Below are 21,410 nucleotides of genomic sequence, written 5' to 3'. Positions count from 1 at the left end.
TTGTTCTGTTTCAGATGAGGCTAGAGTCTGTTTAAATAGTGATAGCTAACACCTAGCACATGCGCGTCCCATACTTCCTTTCGCTGGTGGCAGTGTTATGTTTTGGGCAGGAATTAAGGCGGGATTATTATTGACGGGACTCAGAACAGAACAGAACAGAACAAAGGTATATCACACGGATTCTAGAACATCATGTGAGATTATAGCGGGGAGCTGTGGGTGAAAATTTTGTGTTTATGGATGATAACGCCTGCTCTCAAAGGACTTAAGTGGTTAATGGACAGAAGGTGTTCGCCTTTTGGAGTGACCTGCGATGTCTCCAGATATAAACCACTTTGAACATGCATGGGATATGCTCTCCAAAGCTGTTCATGTCCAAAGGAATCCTCCTAGGATGAACTCCTCATGAACTTACAACTACATGTAGAGAGAATGGGAGGATCTGCCACAGGAAAATATTGATCAATTTGTTTGCAGTATTTGAGCTCGAATCTAGGCTTGCGTCGATACCTGTGATAGAAATACACTATATTAAAATTGTTAAATACATTTTAATTAGAAACAATTTTTTTAGTTTTTAATTTTATATTTATTAAAAAAAATGGTATCTCTTTTAAAACAAAAAATATATGTCAACGTTATGATATTTGTTTTATAAATAATATATAACAGTAGTTTCTGAAAATAGTTAATAATGGAAAATTTTGGGTGATGCATAAATTTTGAAACTATCTGTATATTAGTTTGTGTAAATAATTATTTTGGATAACGAAATAGTATTTACTAATATTTTTCTGAAGCTGTTTTCTTGTGGCATTTTAAAGTAATTACTATTTAAATGGGAATAAGCCACAATTAAAGGTTAAAGTAAGTTTATTGACGTTTCAATTTCCACTTCGGAAATCTTTCTCAGAATATAAACATTAGTAAATTAAACAAGTTTTATTTTTTTGTTATTTGGTGAAAATTTGGTGACTCATTTATATTGACAATTCAGACATACATTACACATTTTAAAGTAGACGACTTTAAAATGATATTGCCAATATTGTTGTGTTCCGTTCCTGGGACGACTTCACTTGTAAGATAGTTCATTCGATTACATGAAATCAACTTTACCTTGAAAATATGCATCAGAAAAAATTATAGTATGTAATTCGTCTTTAACAACACAAACATATGCCATGATGACAGTAAAACTCTGATGTTAGTGATTCCATAGTAAATTATAAAGGAAAACCAGGAAAAAAACCTCATAATACTATCCCGACATGGTAAGTATTTGGTCGTGCATTTAGTTTACTTTTAATAAACACCAAACTCTGATTTTATATGTTTGTTATTTAAAAAACATAAATGATGCATCCTCTATAATCTATATGTTACTGACTTACTAATACTGGTATTTTCTCTTTAATAACTTCTTCTTTTAATACGGGTAACCAAATCCTACTACATTCTGCCGAGGAATTTGCCACACAATTGGTCTCATTTAGCATAATTAGAGCCGCTTCTTTGATTTTTTTTTACCATCAGTTTCTTTTAGGACTATTTTTGAATCATTCCATTGAAACCTATATTCATTATCCCATGCGTATTTACATATTTGAAATCTATCAAATTCTCTATTTGTAATATAAGATTGATGTTCCAATATTCTAACAATTAATGGCCTTGATGTTTCACCTAAATAAAACTGATGGCATTCACAAGGTATTTTATAAATACAATTCTTTATCCTTTTTTGTTCATTGTTAGGTTTAGACAAAATAGATCTCAATGTGTTATTTATGGTATTGTTATTTTCCTCGTATTATTCCTTGTGTATGCTGTAGGATCTCGTTCCAAGTTGTTCTGTTCTATTCGGTCGATTGTTGAAAATTCCTTATTTATAGACGATAAAGGATAATCATTTTTTATTAAAACAGATTTTAACAAATGTTTCTCCTCCAAGAACGAATTTTCGTCAGAACAAGCAATTTTGGCTCTATCGTATACCGATTTAATAATTCCCTTTTTAACACTAATATTGTGATTTGGTTTGAAATTTAAATATCTGCTGGTGTGTGTTGGTTTTCTATACACCTGGGTCTAATATCCAATATCGTTCTTAGGGATTAAAACATCCAGGAAAGGTAGTGTGATACTATATTCCTTTTCCATAGTAAATGTTATTGTCTCTTTTTTATCGTTTATATCATTTAGGAATGTGTCCAACAACTCTGATCCATGAGGCAATATTGAGAATACATCATCTACATATCTCCACCATACTGTGGGTTTTAAATTTTGTTAAGAAATAATATTTGTTTCAAAATCTTCCATAAATTTATCGGCTAATAATGGAGATAAACTAGAGCCCATTGCTAGATCAAAATTTTGTTTACAGAATTCATTATTTAGTTGAAAATATGTATTATCAGTACATAATGTTAATAACTCCATTATAGCTGATATGTTTAGTCTTGTCCTAATTGCCAATGTATCATCACTCTCTAATTTTGTCTTGACTATATTTAAAGTCTTATCCAATGGCACATTCGTAAATAAACTATTTATGTCAAAACTTACCAAAGTATTATTTGAATTAAATTCAATATTTGATAATTTATATTGTTCTGAAGCTATTTTCTTGTGGCAATTTAAATTAATTACTATTTAAATGGGAATAAGCCACAATTAAAGGTTAAAATACGTTTATTGACGTTTCAATTTCTACTTCGGAAATCAATGTTTGTATTTTGAGAACGATTTCCGAAGTGGAAATTGAAACGTCAATAAACTTATTTTAACCTTTAATTGTGGCTTATTCCCATTTAAATAGTAATTAATTGATAATTTATTTAAAAAATGTTGTGTATTTTTTATAATTATCTCATTTTTATTTGCAAATGATTGTAAGTATAATACTTTTGATATATTAGTTTACTACAAGGTTACATGAAATCAACTTTAACTTACAAGTTAAAGTTGATTTCATGTAATCGAATGAAGTAAAGTCGTCCCAGCAACGCAACTCAACAATATTGGCAATATCTACTTTAAAATGTATAATGTATTCTGAATTGTCAATATAAATAAGTCAAAGAAAATTAAATTATTAGAAGAATTTTTCACCAAATAAGAAAAAAACAAAATTTGTTTAATTTACTAATGTTTTTATTTTGAGAACGAATTCCGATGTGGAAATTAAAACGTCAATAAACTTACTTTAACCTTTAATTGTGGCTTATTCCCATTTAAATAGTAAGTATTTGCTAATGTTAAAAATACAATGCAACTGAACTAAAATACCAGATAAGGACCACGAAAGATTAAAGTGAATGAGGACTTTTAAACCAAATTAAAAAAAAATTATGACACGCAGATTTATAAAAATATTCCAACATTTTAACAATATATTGAACAAATCTATATTAATAAAAATAAACAGCACAAATTTTTGTACGGGCATTAATGAAAATTATTTGCAATATCAGAAAAACTTTACCTATATAAGCGCTTATTTAGAATTATCCAAGAGATTTGTGGTAAAATAAAGAATATTTAGTAATTGCAACATAATCAAATAATCAATTACCAGTTATCCGATACTGTTCATATATTTTCCACAATTATCAGATATTTTCCATATATTATGTAGATATTACATTATGGAAAAAGTAGAGACAGACTATTCGAGCGCCCGTAGTGCTGGAACAGCTCTACAAGCTTAGCGGTAGACTGCTCGAAAGGCATATTCAAAATATTTGGGTCCATATTTTTACCAAGATAGAAACCACTTATTCTTGTCAAGATATTTTTTCTTCTACTTGAATGTTTAAAGATTATAAAACTTTTTGTAGAATTTTAATTAACTTTTTTAGCAAAAAAATCCAACAAATCACTAGTTAAAAAATTTTTCAACAAATTGTAAATAATTCGAAAAAAAAAAAAAATTTTCGAAAAGATTTCTGTTGTTCGTTATTGATTTCAGAATAATGAGCATGTGAGCAGTGAGACGTGTGTCTGTGTCTTTTTTCTTCGAAGAAAATTTAAACGGAGTAAAATATCTTCAATTACTTTGAAACAAAATTATTCCTGCACTTAAACATATTCAAATCAACTAAAACAAAATGTGGTTGCAACAAGACGGCTGTTCTACACATAATACTTGGAGTAACTAGGACAAAACATAATCAAACTTAGCCAAAACATATCAGAATTTGAGCTCAACGACATGAGAAACGCGTTGTATAATAGATTTGGTTTGTCTTTGGCACAAGGTTGTGGTTTGTTTGAACATTTAATTCAATTTTATTTTGTTTAGAATTTCCAATGTTTTGGAGTTCCCATTTTTATCTTAATTGAGTACATCCTTACATGAATGACACATTAATACTGAATTAAAATTCACTTCTAGTAAGAGAACTATAGGAAAGGAACTTGTTTTATGCCCTTGACTACCAAACGAATGCTTTATGGTGATATTGATGCGACGATGCCTTTTAATATTCTTTGGAAGCATTTTTCTAGTAACATTTCAATAAAATTTACTATATTTATTGGGAATAAACCACAATAATTTTACTTTAAAATAAATTTATTTTGACGCTTAGATTTCCATGTCGGAAATCGTTCTCAAAATACAAAAAAATAATATTTTTTGAATAAAATCCTTTATAAAAAGGTATATAAAAAACCCAGTTGGGCTATGTTAAGTTGACAAAACGTTTTCGGAATAAGTATTCCATCATCAGTGTCTAGTTAATACATGGATGTAGCCACTAAATATGTGGGTAAAAACCCTTTGAAATTATTTAATGAAATTTAGTTTACATTATATCTAATTTAGGGTTTTTACCCTAAGGTTTTTAGCCACATATTTAGTGGCTACATCTATGTATTAACTAGACACTGATGATGGAATACTTATTCCGAAAACGTTTTGTCAACTTAACATAGCCCAACTGGGTTTTTTATATACCTTTTTATAAAGGATTTTATTCAAATTTTTTTTTATATGGTATACAGCCAAATACAGGAACTTAGTTTCCTTGTGGATTTTAAAAAAATAATACATTTTATTCATTAATAATATTATTGATAATATTAACAATTAATAAGTTGTTACATCTATTATAAATGTTTGCATTTTTCTTGTAAATATTATATAGCTTATTTAATGTTGCTTAAGCCAAATCCATGTTAATTTATTTTATTTGTGGTATTTAATAACTATATAATCAGTATTTAATATTTAAAAATAATTTATGATATTTTGAGTGTCCAAGTTTTATACTACTGGCAAAAATATTGATATTATCTACCAACTTACATAACAATGTTACTGTTTATGTGCTACTTGCCTAATGTATTATTTTTTAACAATCTGTGAATTAAAACCACGCAGTGCCACTATTTTATCTACTTAAGATATAAATTTTATATATAGAAATATAAAAACATGCTCTTTGGTTGTATTGAAATGACCGCCTTTATATGTTTAATTTAAAATCTATTGTTTTACTATTCCTTTGTTACAGATGTCTGTGATAACGACCAACTGTTTTATCAACTATCATTAAATCCGAGACCAATGATGGGTTCTTTTAAGTCAGAAATGTGTATGCCGGTCCACTTTCTTCGTAAATACCAAAACAAGAGTTTGGAGAGCTGGAACTGCCCTGAGGTAATATTTTTACACCTTTCTTACAAAGACAAATTTGCTGATGTATTTAATTCGAATATTTAAATTACTAAAATGTATCGAAAAAAGTTGTATCTTTACTTTTACTTTACTTTACTTTACTTTGGTTAAAAATTTAAAACATATTCCATAGAAGATTCTATTTTAATATAAAAATATTATGACTGTTTGCGTAGTAATAAATAAAATATTTACCTCTGCTTTTAAAGTATGTTATAATCCTTTTAACCCTTATCTGGACAAAACATTTTACTTACGTAACCGGGCAACTCGGGTCCGTTGGGCCCACCACTGTTCTTGAATTATTTCGATATAATTATTAAATTATCATGTGTGTTTTGACCGGTATCTTATAGTTGTCTAACAATATAAAGTAAAATTTTATTGTTATTTAAAGCATAGTAGTGCATTTTTTTTGTTTATTTTAGTAAATTCTCGAAATATGAAATGAAAAGGGCACTAACTACTAAAGAGTTAATGGCTTTGCTAGAATAAGACAGATTGTAAAAATGCTGACTTACTTGATGTGATTTATCTGCCGCCGGAATCAGATGAAGTTTCCGATGTAGAAGACATTGATGATATTATTTATGAAGAAGGAATAAAATCGGATATTGCAGGTACATACAAAATACTAGTGAATGGAAATTCTGACGATTCTGATTACAATCTTTGGACCCGGACCACAGATCAAAACGCCCAAAGAAAAAACCAGGCAAAAATAGTAAATCCAAATTTGCCTTAAGTGGGTAAAAACAGATACTCCTTCGTACTCCGTAGCAATTCAACATTAATCTGATTGATATTTAGACAATATAAAAGCCAATCGTAGACGCAAGTTACATATGAAGTTTTTTTACTCTTTTGTGATAAACAAGTAATTGAGAGTATTCTATATTTTACAAATATTTATGCATCGCAGAATAACCGTCACAATTTTAAAATTATTGACATAGATTTAAAAAAATTATTGGCATATGTATATTATCAGGTTATTACACTTCGCGTCAAGTTGATATGTGTTAGTCGAAGGATAAGATAAAGAAATGCACATTATAATAGAAAGCATAAGCCGACATAAATTTCGTTCGATCAAACATGAAGAGAAAAGAATAGTGGAGAAACCGCTACATCAGTGTCAAACTTAGTACATGAACGTCAATCTAAATTTGCTTTACCAGATAAAACTAAGGGGTTCAAAGGAATAGTGATGCGCATTATAAGATGCTGTTTTCAGTTAGCATCTCTAGCGTCTCCTACTCAATTCCTATCCTCACCTCCACGAAGTGTGGTCTTGACCATACGGGTGTACCCCGGAAACCTGAGCAACCTTGTTGGAGATTGGGTAACCAACCCCAATGGAAGGCAGGGTCAGGGCGAACGAGGAAGGGAGAACATGGCCCTCCGAAAAGGAGGTTTTGCTATACCAAGGACCAGCGACCCATACAAGTAAAAAAAAAATTGCTACGAAACGAATATTATTGCCTCGGAATAGGACGGATTATAAAAACAAACGACGAAAGCTACGGACAAAGGATATTCTATTAGGAACATGGAATGTACTAAATTGGTACAGACCTGGAATTGCCACGACAGCGATAAAACAACTAGAAAACTTGAACTATGATGTAGTAGCCATTCAGGAGATGAGATGGACAGGGTCTGGAACAATACACATGGAGAAGTCATTAGTACTGTGGTCTGGACATGAAACTCGACATGAAAGAAGATGTGGCTTTGTAATACATGAAAGACTACAATCAGAGTTATTAGTCTGCAAACCAATAAACAAACGAATCTGCATCATAAGATTAAGAGGTAAATGGTCCAATTTAACTATATTTTCAGTGTATGCACCAACCAAAGACGCATTAGAGGATGAAAAAAATGAATTCTACGACTCTCTAAATCAACTCTACACAGAAGCTCCTAACCACGATATTAAAATAATATTAGGTGATCTAAACGCAAAGGTAGGCACAGAAGACTATGTAATACCGGTGGCAGGAAGGTATAGTCTACATGAAGTTACAAACGATAATGGATCACGTTTGGTCGATTTTGCGACAGGCTGCAACTTAGCCATCAAAAGCACCCATTTCGCTAGAAAAAAGATCCACAAGGCAACATGGAGATCAAACGATGGAAGAACAAATAATCAAATACACCACATATTGATTGGTGGGAGACATTCTAACAGCATAATAAGTGTAAGAACTATGAGGGGGCCGGACAGCGATACAGACCATTTTCTCGTAAAGGTCAAGCTCAGAACAAGAATTTCAACACAAACAACAGATAAACACACAAAGATCGAACGATGGAATGTGATGAAGCTGAAAGAAGAAAATAATCAAAGACCGTACCAAGTAGAATTAAGAAATAGGTTTCAGGTTTTGGAAATAAGTGAAAATGAAAGTGAAGATATAGATCAGCGATGGAACTCTATAAAAACAACTATTACAGAAGGAGCAGAGAAATCTATCGGAAGAACGAAAAAAACTGATTGATTATCTGTAGAATCCATCAGAAGAAAAACGTATACGATTTTACAGAGAGAGAGCCACAGCTAGAAGAACACTTAGACAAAAAAAGAGACAATATCTGCAGCAACAAATTGAAAAAGTAGAAGAAGAACACAGACGAAATCAAAATAAAAATTTCTACAGAGAAGTAAGACAACATAAGAGAGGCTCGTACATAAGCACACCCAATTTCGTAAGAGATAAAAATGGAGAAATGCTGGCTGCCGAAAACAAAATAATAGAAAGATGGGCTGAATATTTTGAAGAGCTCCTGAATATCCAAAATTTCACTGATGAAAACAATGAAAATGGTGGAAACAACGGAGAACATGAGTATCAAACGGTCGAATTAGAAATACCCCCACCAAGCATGGAAGAAATTACGCATGCCATAAAAACGCTTAAAAACGATAAATCCCCTGGTCTGGACAATATTGATGCCGAGCTAATTAAATCAGGAGGTCATGAACTCATAAGTAAAATCCATCAATTTCTAGAAATGGCCTAGCAACAAGAAATAATGCCGAAAGAATGGTGTGGTAGTATTATTGTACCAATACACAAGAAAGGAAAAAAGGAATCATGCATGAATTACAGAGGAATCTCACTAATCAACACTACATATAAAATATTGGCTTCGATATTATTCAAAAGATTAGTACCATACGCCGAAGAAATAGTTGGTGACTACCAGTGTGGTTTCAGTCCTGGCAGATCGACTATTGATCAAATATTTACAATAAGACAAATGCTTGAAAAGTATTGGAAATATAATCACGACGTGCATTAGATTTTTATAGACTTCAAACAGGCTTATGATTCAATTAATCGTGCAACATTATGGAAGGCAATGATCGAGCTCGGCGTACTCAAGAAACTAGCTGTGGTTACACAAATGTGTGTAAGTAACTCATTTGCACAAGTTAGAATAGGGGGAAAATATCAAATGCTTTCTGCGTAAATTCTGGACTGAGACAGGAAGATCCGTTGTCCCCATTGCTGTTTAACCTGGCCTTAGCATATGTCATGCGAAAAATATATCCAAAAATCAAACCAGACATAACTGCTCGGGGAGCAAAAATCATACTCGCCTTTGCCAATGACGTAGACGCAGTAGCACAATCAACATTAGAAATTAAGGATATTTTCTGGAGCTTTGAAGAAGCTGCATTAAACATCGGTCTAAAAATAAATGAAGACAAAACAACAAAACAAAATACATGGTCGTCTCAAAACAAGAACGACGGCGAATAAGGCAAAATATTACTATAAATGATCACAACTTCGAAGTGGTTAAAGAATTTAAATATCTAGGATCAACAATCACAAATGACAACAAATTAGAGCGAGAAGTTGACACGAGAATAATGGCAGGAAACAGATCTTTCTTTGCAATGCAACATCTAATAAAGTCAAAACTTGTTTCACGAGACACAAAAATCCGGATATATAAGACCATAATACGACCAGCAGTAGCGTATGGAAGCGAAACATGGACGCTAACAAAAAGAGAAATAAATAAATTGCTGGTGTGGGAACGTAAAATTCTTCGAATGATATATGGCCCCTGCAGAGATAGCGTGACAAACCAATGGAGGGGCAGATACAATAACGAGCTAGAGTCTCTATTCGGAAAAGAAAATCTAGTCAGATATATAAAGGCCAATAGACTTAGATGGACAGGACATGTGATACGCAGTAACGACAATCGCCTTATTAACAATGTGTTCTGGGAAAGGCCAGAGGGAAGAAGGTCTGTAGGGCGGCCTAGAAAAAGGTGGAAAGATGCAGTTAAAGAAAATCTAGAGAAAATGGGAGTGCGACAATGGGAATTACTGGCACAGGACCGACAAACATGGAAGGCAACAGTAAACGCGGCAAAGACTCACGAAGAGTTGTAGCGCCATTGATGATGATGAGATAAACCTAGATTCAACAATATTGGCCACATTACAAAAAGAGGCGATACTAGTGCTCTAGTGCCACTAGATGCCACTAGAATGTCGGATGTGCAAAAGTAGAACTATGTATTTATGTAAAAGGTGTAGAGTGCATCTACACCCCGAATGTTTTAAAAATTTTCACCTTAAAATTTAATTTACATTTAAAATACAAGATTCTCCTTGCACTAGACAGTTTAAGTTCCTTCTAGATATAACACAACTTCTAGCATAGAATACATCAACATACGTTTTAAACTCACAATTCTTAAAATATCTAGTACCCCCTAAATCTATATTTTAAATAAAGTTGGTGATAAGGAGCAAGTTAGTCTCAATCTTTGATTCACTTTGAAAAATTCTGGTGTCCTAGTGCCCATTTTTATCACTGCTATGCTATTTTTATAGATAATATAAACATCTTTCACATATACTTGATTTAAGTTGTTACTGCTTAAAACTTCGAATATTTTTATTAGGAGCGTATACTTGTAAGTCAACAACTATAGTAATTAAATATGATATTTTTCTCTTCATAATATAAAAAAATATATAAATTATCTAAAATTATTTGCCCCGCAATTAAAAAAACTAATAAATTACACAAATCTGATTACAAAATTATGTAATATAAAAGAGAATACTCCATTTATTTTAATTTATTGTTTCGACAAAGGGTAGAAACTACTTGTCTCAGCAAGTGTACAACGTTGCTGCTGTATAAAGCTCTAAAAAACTGTAATAAGAGAGAATTGTTTCCATATGCTGAGTTTACTGCTTTGCTTATCGCCTATTTACCATGAAAACTTTAAAGTTTCAAGTACAAAGGGGTAATAAGTTTATACTACAACATTGTTACTCATACATTTAGACTCAAGAGAGATACATTGTTGCTCCATAATAACAATTACAAGCACAGTGCTCCCTAGAACAATATTTACAAAAAAAATAGTAAACACAAAAATGCAATCGAAGAAAAGTTAATATCAGGGAAGTATGTTAGATGTTAAAATATATGTATTCCAATAAAAATAATAATAAAAATGCATTAAAAATATGCGAAGAACATAAATGATAACCAAGAAGAGTTTGATGTTTGATGAGTTTGAGTTTTGACCAAGCTTTAAAAAGGTGACATAGAAAATGCGGAACTATAGGTATACCAATACAACACTACGATACCAATACTTTTCGAATGATCAGATCATTCTTGTACAAGAAGAAGAAGACAATGAATACATGATAAGACAATTAAAAGAGGAGTATAAATCATAGGGCCTAAAGATAAATATGAATAAGAAGAAATACCTGTATATACAAGGAGAGGTTACAGATTTAAACTTAAACTTTGAAGACGAGACTAGCAAAAGATGCTAGACTTTTTGGTATTTAGGATCTATAGTACTGCTTGGGGAAAGCAAGCTGTATATTACTATCTTAATGTTAAGAGTGACATTAAGAATCTAAGCGATATATACCACTTCTTACCTTAATCAGATACCAAGAACAATACAACATCACAGATAACTGACTCGACTGATATATCCATTAACAACTAACCTACCTTTATAATTAATTTTTATTAACTAAAAAAGATAACATTCCCTTGCTTTTCTTAGATACATCTCAATAAGATATAATAATACATGAACAATAGAATATAATTAAATAAAAAAAATCAAAATAATATTTCCCTATACTGGGATTTAATTTCATTCGTTTTTACCAATGAACCTTAACGACATAAAGATTCATAAGAACTACTTGAATTTGTCAGTGCATGCGTTCTGGCTAAAACAGAACCTCACTTTTAAACTTTCTAACAATCAAAAATTTAGTTATTGCCCACAATTCAAAGAATTACCTCCTTTTAAATGTAGTTACATTGGGTTTTTCGATTAACCTTGGGTAAACTTTTGCGTGTTAAGTTCAAAGCTACCATACATTTCAAACCTTAAAAAAACTTTTTTTGCACATAGTAACAAAAAACACCACTATGTTACTAGCAAAGTTTTTTAATATTCTAACTCTACAATTCTAAGTTACGGTAAGATCAATAATGTTTTAATAGATAATATATGGTAGCTAATTATAATTTATTCTCTTTCAGCCCTGAAGAAGCCAAATTAATTCTCTTTGGCAAAAACGTTCGGCGAAACAATTGATACTCATTAAAGTCTTTCTTGCAGATTTCCCCAATTTTTAAGAATTTACTATATAGATTTTCAAACTCTTACAGAAAATACTTAGAGTATATGAAGCTCTGCAGGAGCATATTTATATTTCTCCTGAAAACGTCGATAAGAAATTATCATAAAAGGTGAGGAAGATTTTCAAACTCTCACAGAAAATACTTGGAGCGTTTACGGAGCGTATATATATATATATATATATATATATATATATATATATATATATATATATATATATATATATATATATATATATATATATATATATATATATATATAATTTTCAGTAAACGCTCCAAGTATTTTCTGTAAGAGTTTGAAAATCTTCCCCACCTTTTATGATAATTTCTTATTGACGTTTTGAGGAGAAATATGAATATGCTCCTGCGGAGCTTCATATACTCTAAGTATTTTCTGTAAGAGTTTGAAATTCTTCCTCACCTTTTATGATAATTTATTATCGACGTTTTGGGGAGAAATATGAATATGCTTCTGCAGAGCTTTCATTGTAATTATAAAGACTAAATCAGATGCACCATGCGGTTTGGAGCATGGTACAATACATCTATAGTAAATCTTGCGTAATGCTTGTCTCTTGGTTTTCTGGTGGCAAAAAGTGTCAAAGATACAAACAAACTTTTGGCTACAACAAAATGAAAGAAGAAGTTAGTAATTGTCGAAATAATTTAGGTTTTAAAATTGTTTGGTTTTTATTCTCAGTAGTAATATCCCTAGGGCATTGATAACAGACGAGATAATTTCATGACAATCGAAAGCTCGTTCCTTGGTAACAGCACGAAGCCGAAAGCTAAGTGCTGTTACCAAGCAACGAGCTTGAGAAATTTGTCATGAAATTATGAGGCATTCATCAATGTTCGAGGGATATTCGGCGGATAATTTTTCGACTGTTCTAACAACCATTCAAATTTCGTCATTTTGTGTCATGTGGACTAATTTCACCCAATCATGTCAACGTTAGACTGATAATTGCATTCAGTGCAATTTTCAATCCCTATGACAACACGATCGAGTTTGACAACTTCATCCAAAAATTACTGGTCATGGCAATCAGAATTCTATAAAACCATACTTGAATCTCGATCAAGAACACCATACCAAGATTATAAATATTATGCGTGGTAATAGATCTTCTATAGTAGAGAACAGCAACGAATCTAATGTTAACTTAAATTTTAATAATTGTACTTTCACTTACTGTACTTTTAATAAATAAATGTTTCGTTATGTTAAGTTATGATTTTTTTTTTTCGAAAAATTATCCGCCGAATATCCCTCGGACATTGATGAATGCCTCATAATTTCATGACAAATTTCTCAAGATGAACAAGCTTTCGATTGTCATGAAATTATCTCGTCTGTTATCAATGTCCTAGTGATATTACTACTGATAATTTTTCAAAAAAAAAGCATAACTCAACATAACGAAACATTTATTTATTAAAAGTATATTTAGTGAAAGTACAATTATTAAAATTTAAGTTAACATTAGATTCGTTGCTGTTTTCTACTATAGAAGATCTATAAATTTATTTGGATGAAGTTGTCAAACTCGATCATGTTGTCATAGGGATTGAAAATTGCACTGAATGCAATTATCAGTCTAATGTTGACATGATTGGGTGAAATTGTTCCACATGACACAAAATGACGAAATTTGAATGGTTGTTAGAACAGTCGAAAAATTATCAATGTAACCAAATTAATATAAAGTCAATTTGATTTTTCGTGTATTTTGGTGTAAATTATAAAGGAAATATTTTTGTATTTCTATTTACTGATTTCCATATAAATGATATTTTCATTTTGATAAAACTTTAAGGTCCATTTGGAGCTATAATAGTTTAACGGCTCATGTATGTTTTGTTTCAGATGTTGGACCAAATCAATACCAAACCAAACAAAGTTCGCCTCAGTCCCTCAATCCCTGAAATAAGCCGCGGATTTGCCAAAGTTGCAAGTGCTATGAAGTGGAAGTCGGTTGCGATTGTATCCAGTGGTAAGTGCTGTTTTTAAAGCTTTTTTTATTATACTTTACGGTTAATAAATTTGGTTTTATATCGGTATTTAAGACATATATTTATATATTACTTATACAAAGGTAGCAAAAAAGTATGGAAACACGGTAATTTACCTGAAACTAATGATTATATATTTACGAAATTTCTTGATAATAAATGCGATGATATTCTGTATTTTCTAGAGAACATTTTAAATTTAGTCATCAACGTTTAGCATATCGCCCCCATTTTGATTTTTTTTTAAAAACAACCTGTCGGGTGATACAATAGCTTATTTTTTTCTCTTTTCAGTAATACCAAAAAAGTATCATGTTACTTATGAAACATTTTATTACATTGCAATTGTATTAATCCATTTTTATTTTTTATAATTCTGGTACACCACTGATAGATAGATACTGCCTATCCAAAACCAATAGTAGGCACTACTATTGGTTTTAGTAGTAGGGTAAAAAATGTCAAAAAGCATTTTGTATATAACAAACTGTTAAGTTTTAAACTAGTCTTACTTTCATTTGATATCTGCAGGGATTAAAAGTAATTTAAGAATAATGCCAAAATTATAAGAAAGAGAGCGAATTCAGATACTAATGTTACTTGGTTATTGTAATAGAAAATGTACTAATAAAAGACCTATAAATATATCAACGCTTTCTAAAATTTTTAATAAATTTAATGAAACCGGTAATCTACGGAATCGCCCAAAATCTGGCAAACCAAAAACTGCAACTAATGAAGACTATTGAAAAACTGTAGATGTTCTTCTGGCTAGATGATCAAGAAAATTACAAAACGTATAAACTATCTAGAAATTATAGTATTACCAGGAAGACAGTACAAACAATTTACATAAAAATACGTTCCACCCTTATAAAATTCAAAACCATTAAGAATTGCTCAAAGATGATTTAGATCATATTGTATTTAGTGATGAAGCGACATTCTGCTTCAATGGTATTGTTAACAAACAAAATTGTCGATACTGAACAGATTCCAATCCACACTGGATGGATCAGACTCAGACACAATATCGCCAAAAAGTTAATGTGTAGGCTGGTTTAGTAAAAAACCATTTGATAGGTTTATTTTTTATTGTTGGCGCGCTTACCGGTGTAAAATATCTTGATCTTCTCTAGCATAAAATTATTCCAGAAATAATCAATTTTTTTTTTCAAATATGATAGTATACAGCAGTACACACTATCATAAAATTCTTAGGCAATATTGAAATAACGTTTTCCTCCAGAGATGGATTGGTCAAAAGGAGCAATTGAATACTACGTAAACAAAGCAATCAATTTAAATGATTTCAAGGATACCATACGTCTTAATGAATGAATATCAAGGCAATATCAATAAAATCCTACACAACCATATATTCATACATTCAACAAAATGAATGCATGAATAATGTAAATGCCCTAAACGAAAATATCGTAGAAGCTGTCGAGAGGCTCAAGAAAAATGCTGAAAGACGCCAAAAATCAAAGGAAAAGAAAGCATTGACGAAGAAGAACTGCGAAAAATAAACAAAGAAGTATCAAAAGCTATAAGGAAAAATTTAAAGAAATTTAAGAATAAAAAAGTCCAGCAAACTATAGAAGAGAATAAAAGTCTGAAAGTCTTGAGAAGACGACTAAACAATGAAAAATGCGAAATACACAAACTAAAGCAAAGAAGGAGTCCCCATAACAAATAGAGAAGAACTACTACACATAGTTGAAGACTTCTATCAAGAACTATACACAAGCCAAAGAGAAGACCAAAAGAACTTAAACGCCGCATTACGCAAAATTATCAACCAAGGTTCAGAGCTCATGCCAGAGGTCACACTAAGCAAAATCCAGGACGCAATGAAAAATATGAAAAACAACAAAGCGCCAGGTGAAGATGGAGTTGTAATAAAAGCTATAAAGATGGGCGGACTTGCCCTTCTCAACCAAATAAAAATGTTGTTTAACCTTTGTCTAACAGATTGTTGCGTACCAAAAACATGGAACAATACAGTAACAATTTTACTACACAAGAAAGGAGACTAGGCGCACCTAGAAAATTATAGACCAATCAGCTTATTGAAACCCATCTATAAAACGTTTACCCAAATAATTACGACAAGACTAAAGAAAAAGTTAGATTTCTACCAACCCCGAGAACAGGCTGGCTTCAGCTTAAAATTCGGAACAAACCATCACATACAAACAGTAAAAACCTTAATAGAAAAGTCGCTAGAATATAACAGACCACTGGTACTTATCTTTGTAGACTTTCACAAAGTCTTTGACACTGTGGAATTAGACAGCATTATAACTGCTCTAAACAATAGTAGAATAGATTACCGGCTTACACAGTTAGTACAAACATTATACCAAAACGCCACAATGCGTGTAAAACTACATGATACCAATAGAGAAATTCATGTCAAGCGAGGTGTGAGACAGGGCGACACTCTCTCACCTAAAGTATTTATAACGGTCCTCGAATACGCCTTTAAAATGCTAAAGTGGGAAAATAGAGGAATAAAAATAGATGGAAAAATGCTCAATCATCTGCGTTTTTCCGGCGACATAGTACTTATTACCGAAGATCTGGGTGAAGCACAACAAATGGTACAAGAATTAGAAAACGTATCTTCAACAATAGGTCTAAAAATGAACATCAGTAAGACCAAATTTATGACAAATTTAATTCCCAGCGAACACCTAATCATCCAAAATCAAGTGGTAGAATTGACAGAAAAGTATATATATCTTGGTCATGAAATCAGAATCGACAAGGACAACCAGACCTGAGAATTTTAACGACGAATAACACTTGCTTGGGCGGCGTATGGTTCACTAAGAGACATATTTAAGAGCAACATCCCGCAACATAGCTACATAGCTATGAAACGGAAGACATTTGACCAATGCGTTTTTCCTATTATGACATACGGAGCAGAAACTCTCACGCTCACAAAAGCAACAGCACTAAAAATGCGAGTGGAACAAAGGCGCATGGAAAGATCAATTCCCGGTGTTACAAAAAAAGACAAAATAAGGAATCAAGACGTAAGAAAAGAACAGGTATCAGTGATGTCGTCGAACGTATAGCCAAGCTGAAATGGAATTGGGCAGGTCAAATAACAAGACTGAAAGACACCAGATGGACCAGAAAACTAATTGACTGGCGCCCACGAGAAGACAAACGCAGCAGAGGACGACCACCAACAAGCTGGATGGACGACATTAGACGAATATCCAAAAAATGGCAACAAGAAGAACCGTGAAGAGTGGCGAAAAATGGGAGAGACCTATGTCCAGCAGTGGACAGAAGAGGTTGCATGATGATGATACGTCTTAAAATGCCATCGGTTTCTGCAGAAATGATTAATGATTCTATTCGAAACTTCCAAGATAGATTGTATTATTGCTAAGAAACAGACGGTTAACACTTGAGCACCTTTTGTAAAACATGCATTTTTTTATTCTAATTATAAAAATTAATATAAATTGTTCAACAATTAAATGTTTATGTCTTTGAAAATTTTTCTTGTTTTATATTATTAATATTGTGTAATATGGTACTTTTTTAATATTGCTAAAAAGGGCAAAATTATCCAGTAAAATAAGGCAAAAAAGGGGGCAAACCTCGGAATGAAAGATAATAAGCTAAAAATTTGCATACGTCTTTATTTTGATGGTATAAAACTTACCTCATAAGTCTCATATAATCACGTGTCCGCGACTTAAGATATTAAAGGTAAAGGTCACGAAAATGAGTTTTCTGCAAATATCTCGTTTCCCTTACACTTTATGACATTTAAGGTGGTAAGAAAAATTGTAGAATGGAAAATTCTCTTCAATTTTTGTCTAAAGTACTTTTATGTACCTTCAACCCTTCTTAAGATAGAGCGCAAAGAGTGGGGGACTGCTTACCTATGTATACGGTAACGCGAAGTCAGCCAGTAGGATTTAATAAATAATAAGTTATATAGTTAATTATTCACTTAAAATACTATTATTATCATTAAATTTTTATTATTTATTATTTAATAAACTATATTTATAGATATTAATTATAAAATATATATTTTTTATATAATATTTATTTTATTTTTAACAAACATACAATATTAAATAAAATACTTTTCGTCCATATTACTACAAATATTATATCTCGAAATACAAATCTCTTGTACGGCGGTTGCTGTTTCTGCGAAGCTGTAGCAGATGCTCCTTTGTTATATATGACCTAACTGGTTTTTTTTTAATATGACTTTCTACACACCGTGGCGAATGAGTTTGGGACTTCTATGTATATACGCACAATAGCGGTGGATGGATATTTCACTTGATGATGGGAATGGTAGGGTAGAGCTATTTATCTGCGTTAGTATTTCTTTACCGAAAAAAAATGATTTTATCGTTCAGTTGAAAACGACATCTTAGCATCGACAGACGTATAATTTTGAGTGAATATTTTTAATTGCAATGGCTGATTTGTGTTTTATTTGTAACAAGTTAATATCAGAAGGTGTCTCTGTGAGTGTTGTTCGTGGCTTACAAACATTAAAAACTGCAAGTATTGAAAGAAATGACGGTCATATAAATTATTTAAATACTACAACATATATTATCAATGGTGGATTTTTTTGCACTGCGTTGTATGTAATAAAGATGATACTTTCTGTAATATTTTACATAAATACGTCAGATATTACACATTATGGCTCAAGTATCGTTGTTGTATTTAATGGTTACTCAGACTACACTAAGAACATTAAAGCAATGGAACAACTAAGAAGAACTGCCGGTATTTCAAAATCTTACGAACTCCGTTTTGATGAAACAATGACTGTGCCTATTAGCCAAGAACAATTTTTATCGAACACATCTAATAAAAAAATCTTTATAGACATGCTTATCGACAAATTAAAAGCTGTTAATATCACTACAAAACAAGTGAGAGATGATGCTGATGTTCTCATTGTAGAAACAGCTATTGCAGAGTCTGAACATGTAGGAAAAACTTTCGTCATTGTAGGAGAAGATATTGATTTGCTAGTTATCTTGATAGGACGAGCTCAATCACATCAACAAGAAATTTTTTTTAAAAAAATTGGTAAGGGTAATGCGGAGACAAAATTATATTCATCGAAAAGTTTTGATAAATACCCTCATTCTAAGAAACACATCTTATTTTTACACGCATTTAGTGGATGTGATATGACTTCTGCGATTTATAGGGAAGGTAAAATATCGTTTATTAAAATATTCGAAAAAATTCACCATTTACATCAGTCACCTCAACTATTTCAACAAAAAAACTGCTCTGTACAAGAATTATTTGAAAATGGAGTACGTATTTTCTTAGCAGCGTATAATACTCCAACATCAGAAGACGATATAGACTCTTTTCGATACACCCAGTTCATCAAGTCAACAAGACTCAACAAACCAGTGCAGTTATCAAGTCTTCCACCTTCAAGTGCAGCAGCTCGTCAGCATATCATTCGTGTCTATTATCAGACCTAAATTTGGTTGGGAAATGATTTAGAACCTTAAGAATTCGGCTGGATAATGCAAAATGAATTTCTGGAACCAATAACAACATTATTACCGCCAGCACCAGAAAAACAGCTGAATACAATATTTTGCAATTGCAAGAAAGGTTGTGGTTCTAATTGCGGATGCAGGAAGTCAGGATTGCAATGTACTTTAATTTGTGGGCCGTGTAATGGACAATCATGTCTAAACGCTTCATCAACTTCAGATGATTTCAATGAAGAAAGTGAATATGCACCTGATATTCTTGAATATTTTTATTCTGATACTTTAATAAACGAGAATGATGATGATGAATCCCATATTGAGCAGTCAGAGGAAGAAGAAGAAGAAGAAGAAGAAGAAGAAGAAGAAGACGATGAAGAAGAAAATTAATACAAAAATATTAACCATACATAATAAAAGAATATATATTATATTTGTAACTTTAATAAATCGATTATTGGATTAATAAATAAATATATAATTGAAAAAAATAATAAATATGATTTTTTCAGTATTTAATTAAATATAAAAATGATTATTTTTGAATTCTGCACTTGATCTTAATTTATCGTATATACAGCTGTTAAAAATATCATTAAAGTTCATTTGAAATATTTCATTTAATATTGTATGTTTGTTAAAAATAAAATAAATATTATATAAAAAACATATATTTTATAATTAATATCTATAAATATAGTTTATTAAATAATAAATAATAAAAATTTAATGATAATAATAGTATTTTAAGTGAATAATTAACTATATAACTTATTATTTATTGAATCCTACTGGCTGACTTCGCGTTACCGTATACACAGGTAAGCGGTCCCCCACTCTTTGTGCTCTATCTTAAGAAGGGTTGAAGGTACATAAAAGTACTTCAGACAAAAATTGAAGAGAATTTTCCATTCTACAATTTTTCTTACCACCTTAAATGTCATAAAGTGTAAGGGAAACGAGATATTTGCAGAAAACTCATTTTCGTGACCTTTGACCTTAAATATCTTAAGTCGCGGACACGTGATTATATGAGACTTTTGAGGTAAGTTTTATACCATCAAAATAAAGACGTATGCAAATTTTCAGCTTATTATCTTTCATTCCGAGGTTGCATCCTTATTTTACCGGACTAAAAAATAAGCTATTCGATGATAATGTCACTTGACCTAGGCTGCCATTAAAAAAATAAAGATAGCGGCAATACGTTAATCGCTGACATCACGTAAATTTTAAATGTAGAATAGAAAATGTAGAATCATCTAATTCATGATTCTAGAATTTCACAAATATCTATTCATTAGTTTCAGAGAAATTATCGTATTTCCATACTTTTTTGTATATTTTTATGTGCTATATATTTATAACAACTTTATAATAATAAACACAATAATAAACATCTTTATAAAAAAAGTAAAATTTCTGTTTTCTTAATATAAAAAACTTGGTTTATATCATTCTACATAAATATGTTTCATGGGATAAATGCACAGTAAA

General features: G+C 31.3%; 1 protein-coding gene across 1 annotated transcript in view; it reads left to right on the top strand.

Annotated features, from left to right (window-relative positions):
- The window catches only part of LOC140433947 (retinal guanylyl cyclase 2), a 518,935-nt gene that overhangs the window by 82,840 nt on the left and 414,685 nt on the right, over positions 1 to 21,410 (top strand). Inside the window, exons 5-6 of the mRNA XM_072521918.1 lie at positions 5,526 to 5,671; positions 14,237 to 14,363. Coding sequence (XP_072378019.1) covers positions 5,526 to 5,671; positions 14,237 to 14,363 — 273 coding nt within the window. The remainder of the gene's footprint in view (positions 1 to 5,525; positions 5,672 to 14,236; positions 14,364 to 21,410) is intronic.

This window comes from Diabrotica undecimpunctata, chromosome 2 (assembly GCF_040954645.1).
Source record: "Diabrotica undecimpunctata isolate CICGRU chromosome 2, icDiaUnde3, whole genome shotgun sequence".
Taxonomy (NCBI): Eukaryota; Metazoa; Arthropoda; class Insecta; order Coleoptera; family Chrysomelidae; genus Diabrotica; species Diabrotica undecimpunctata.
Note: the sequence above shows the minus strand (reverse complement) of the source record. Positions and strands in the feature narration are given on the sequence as shown.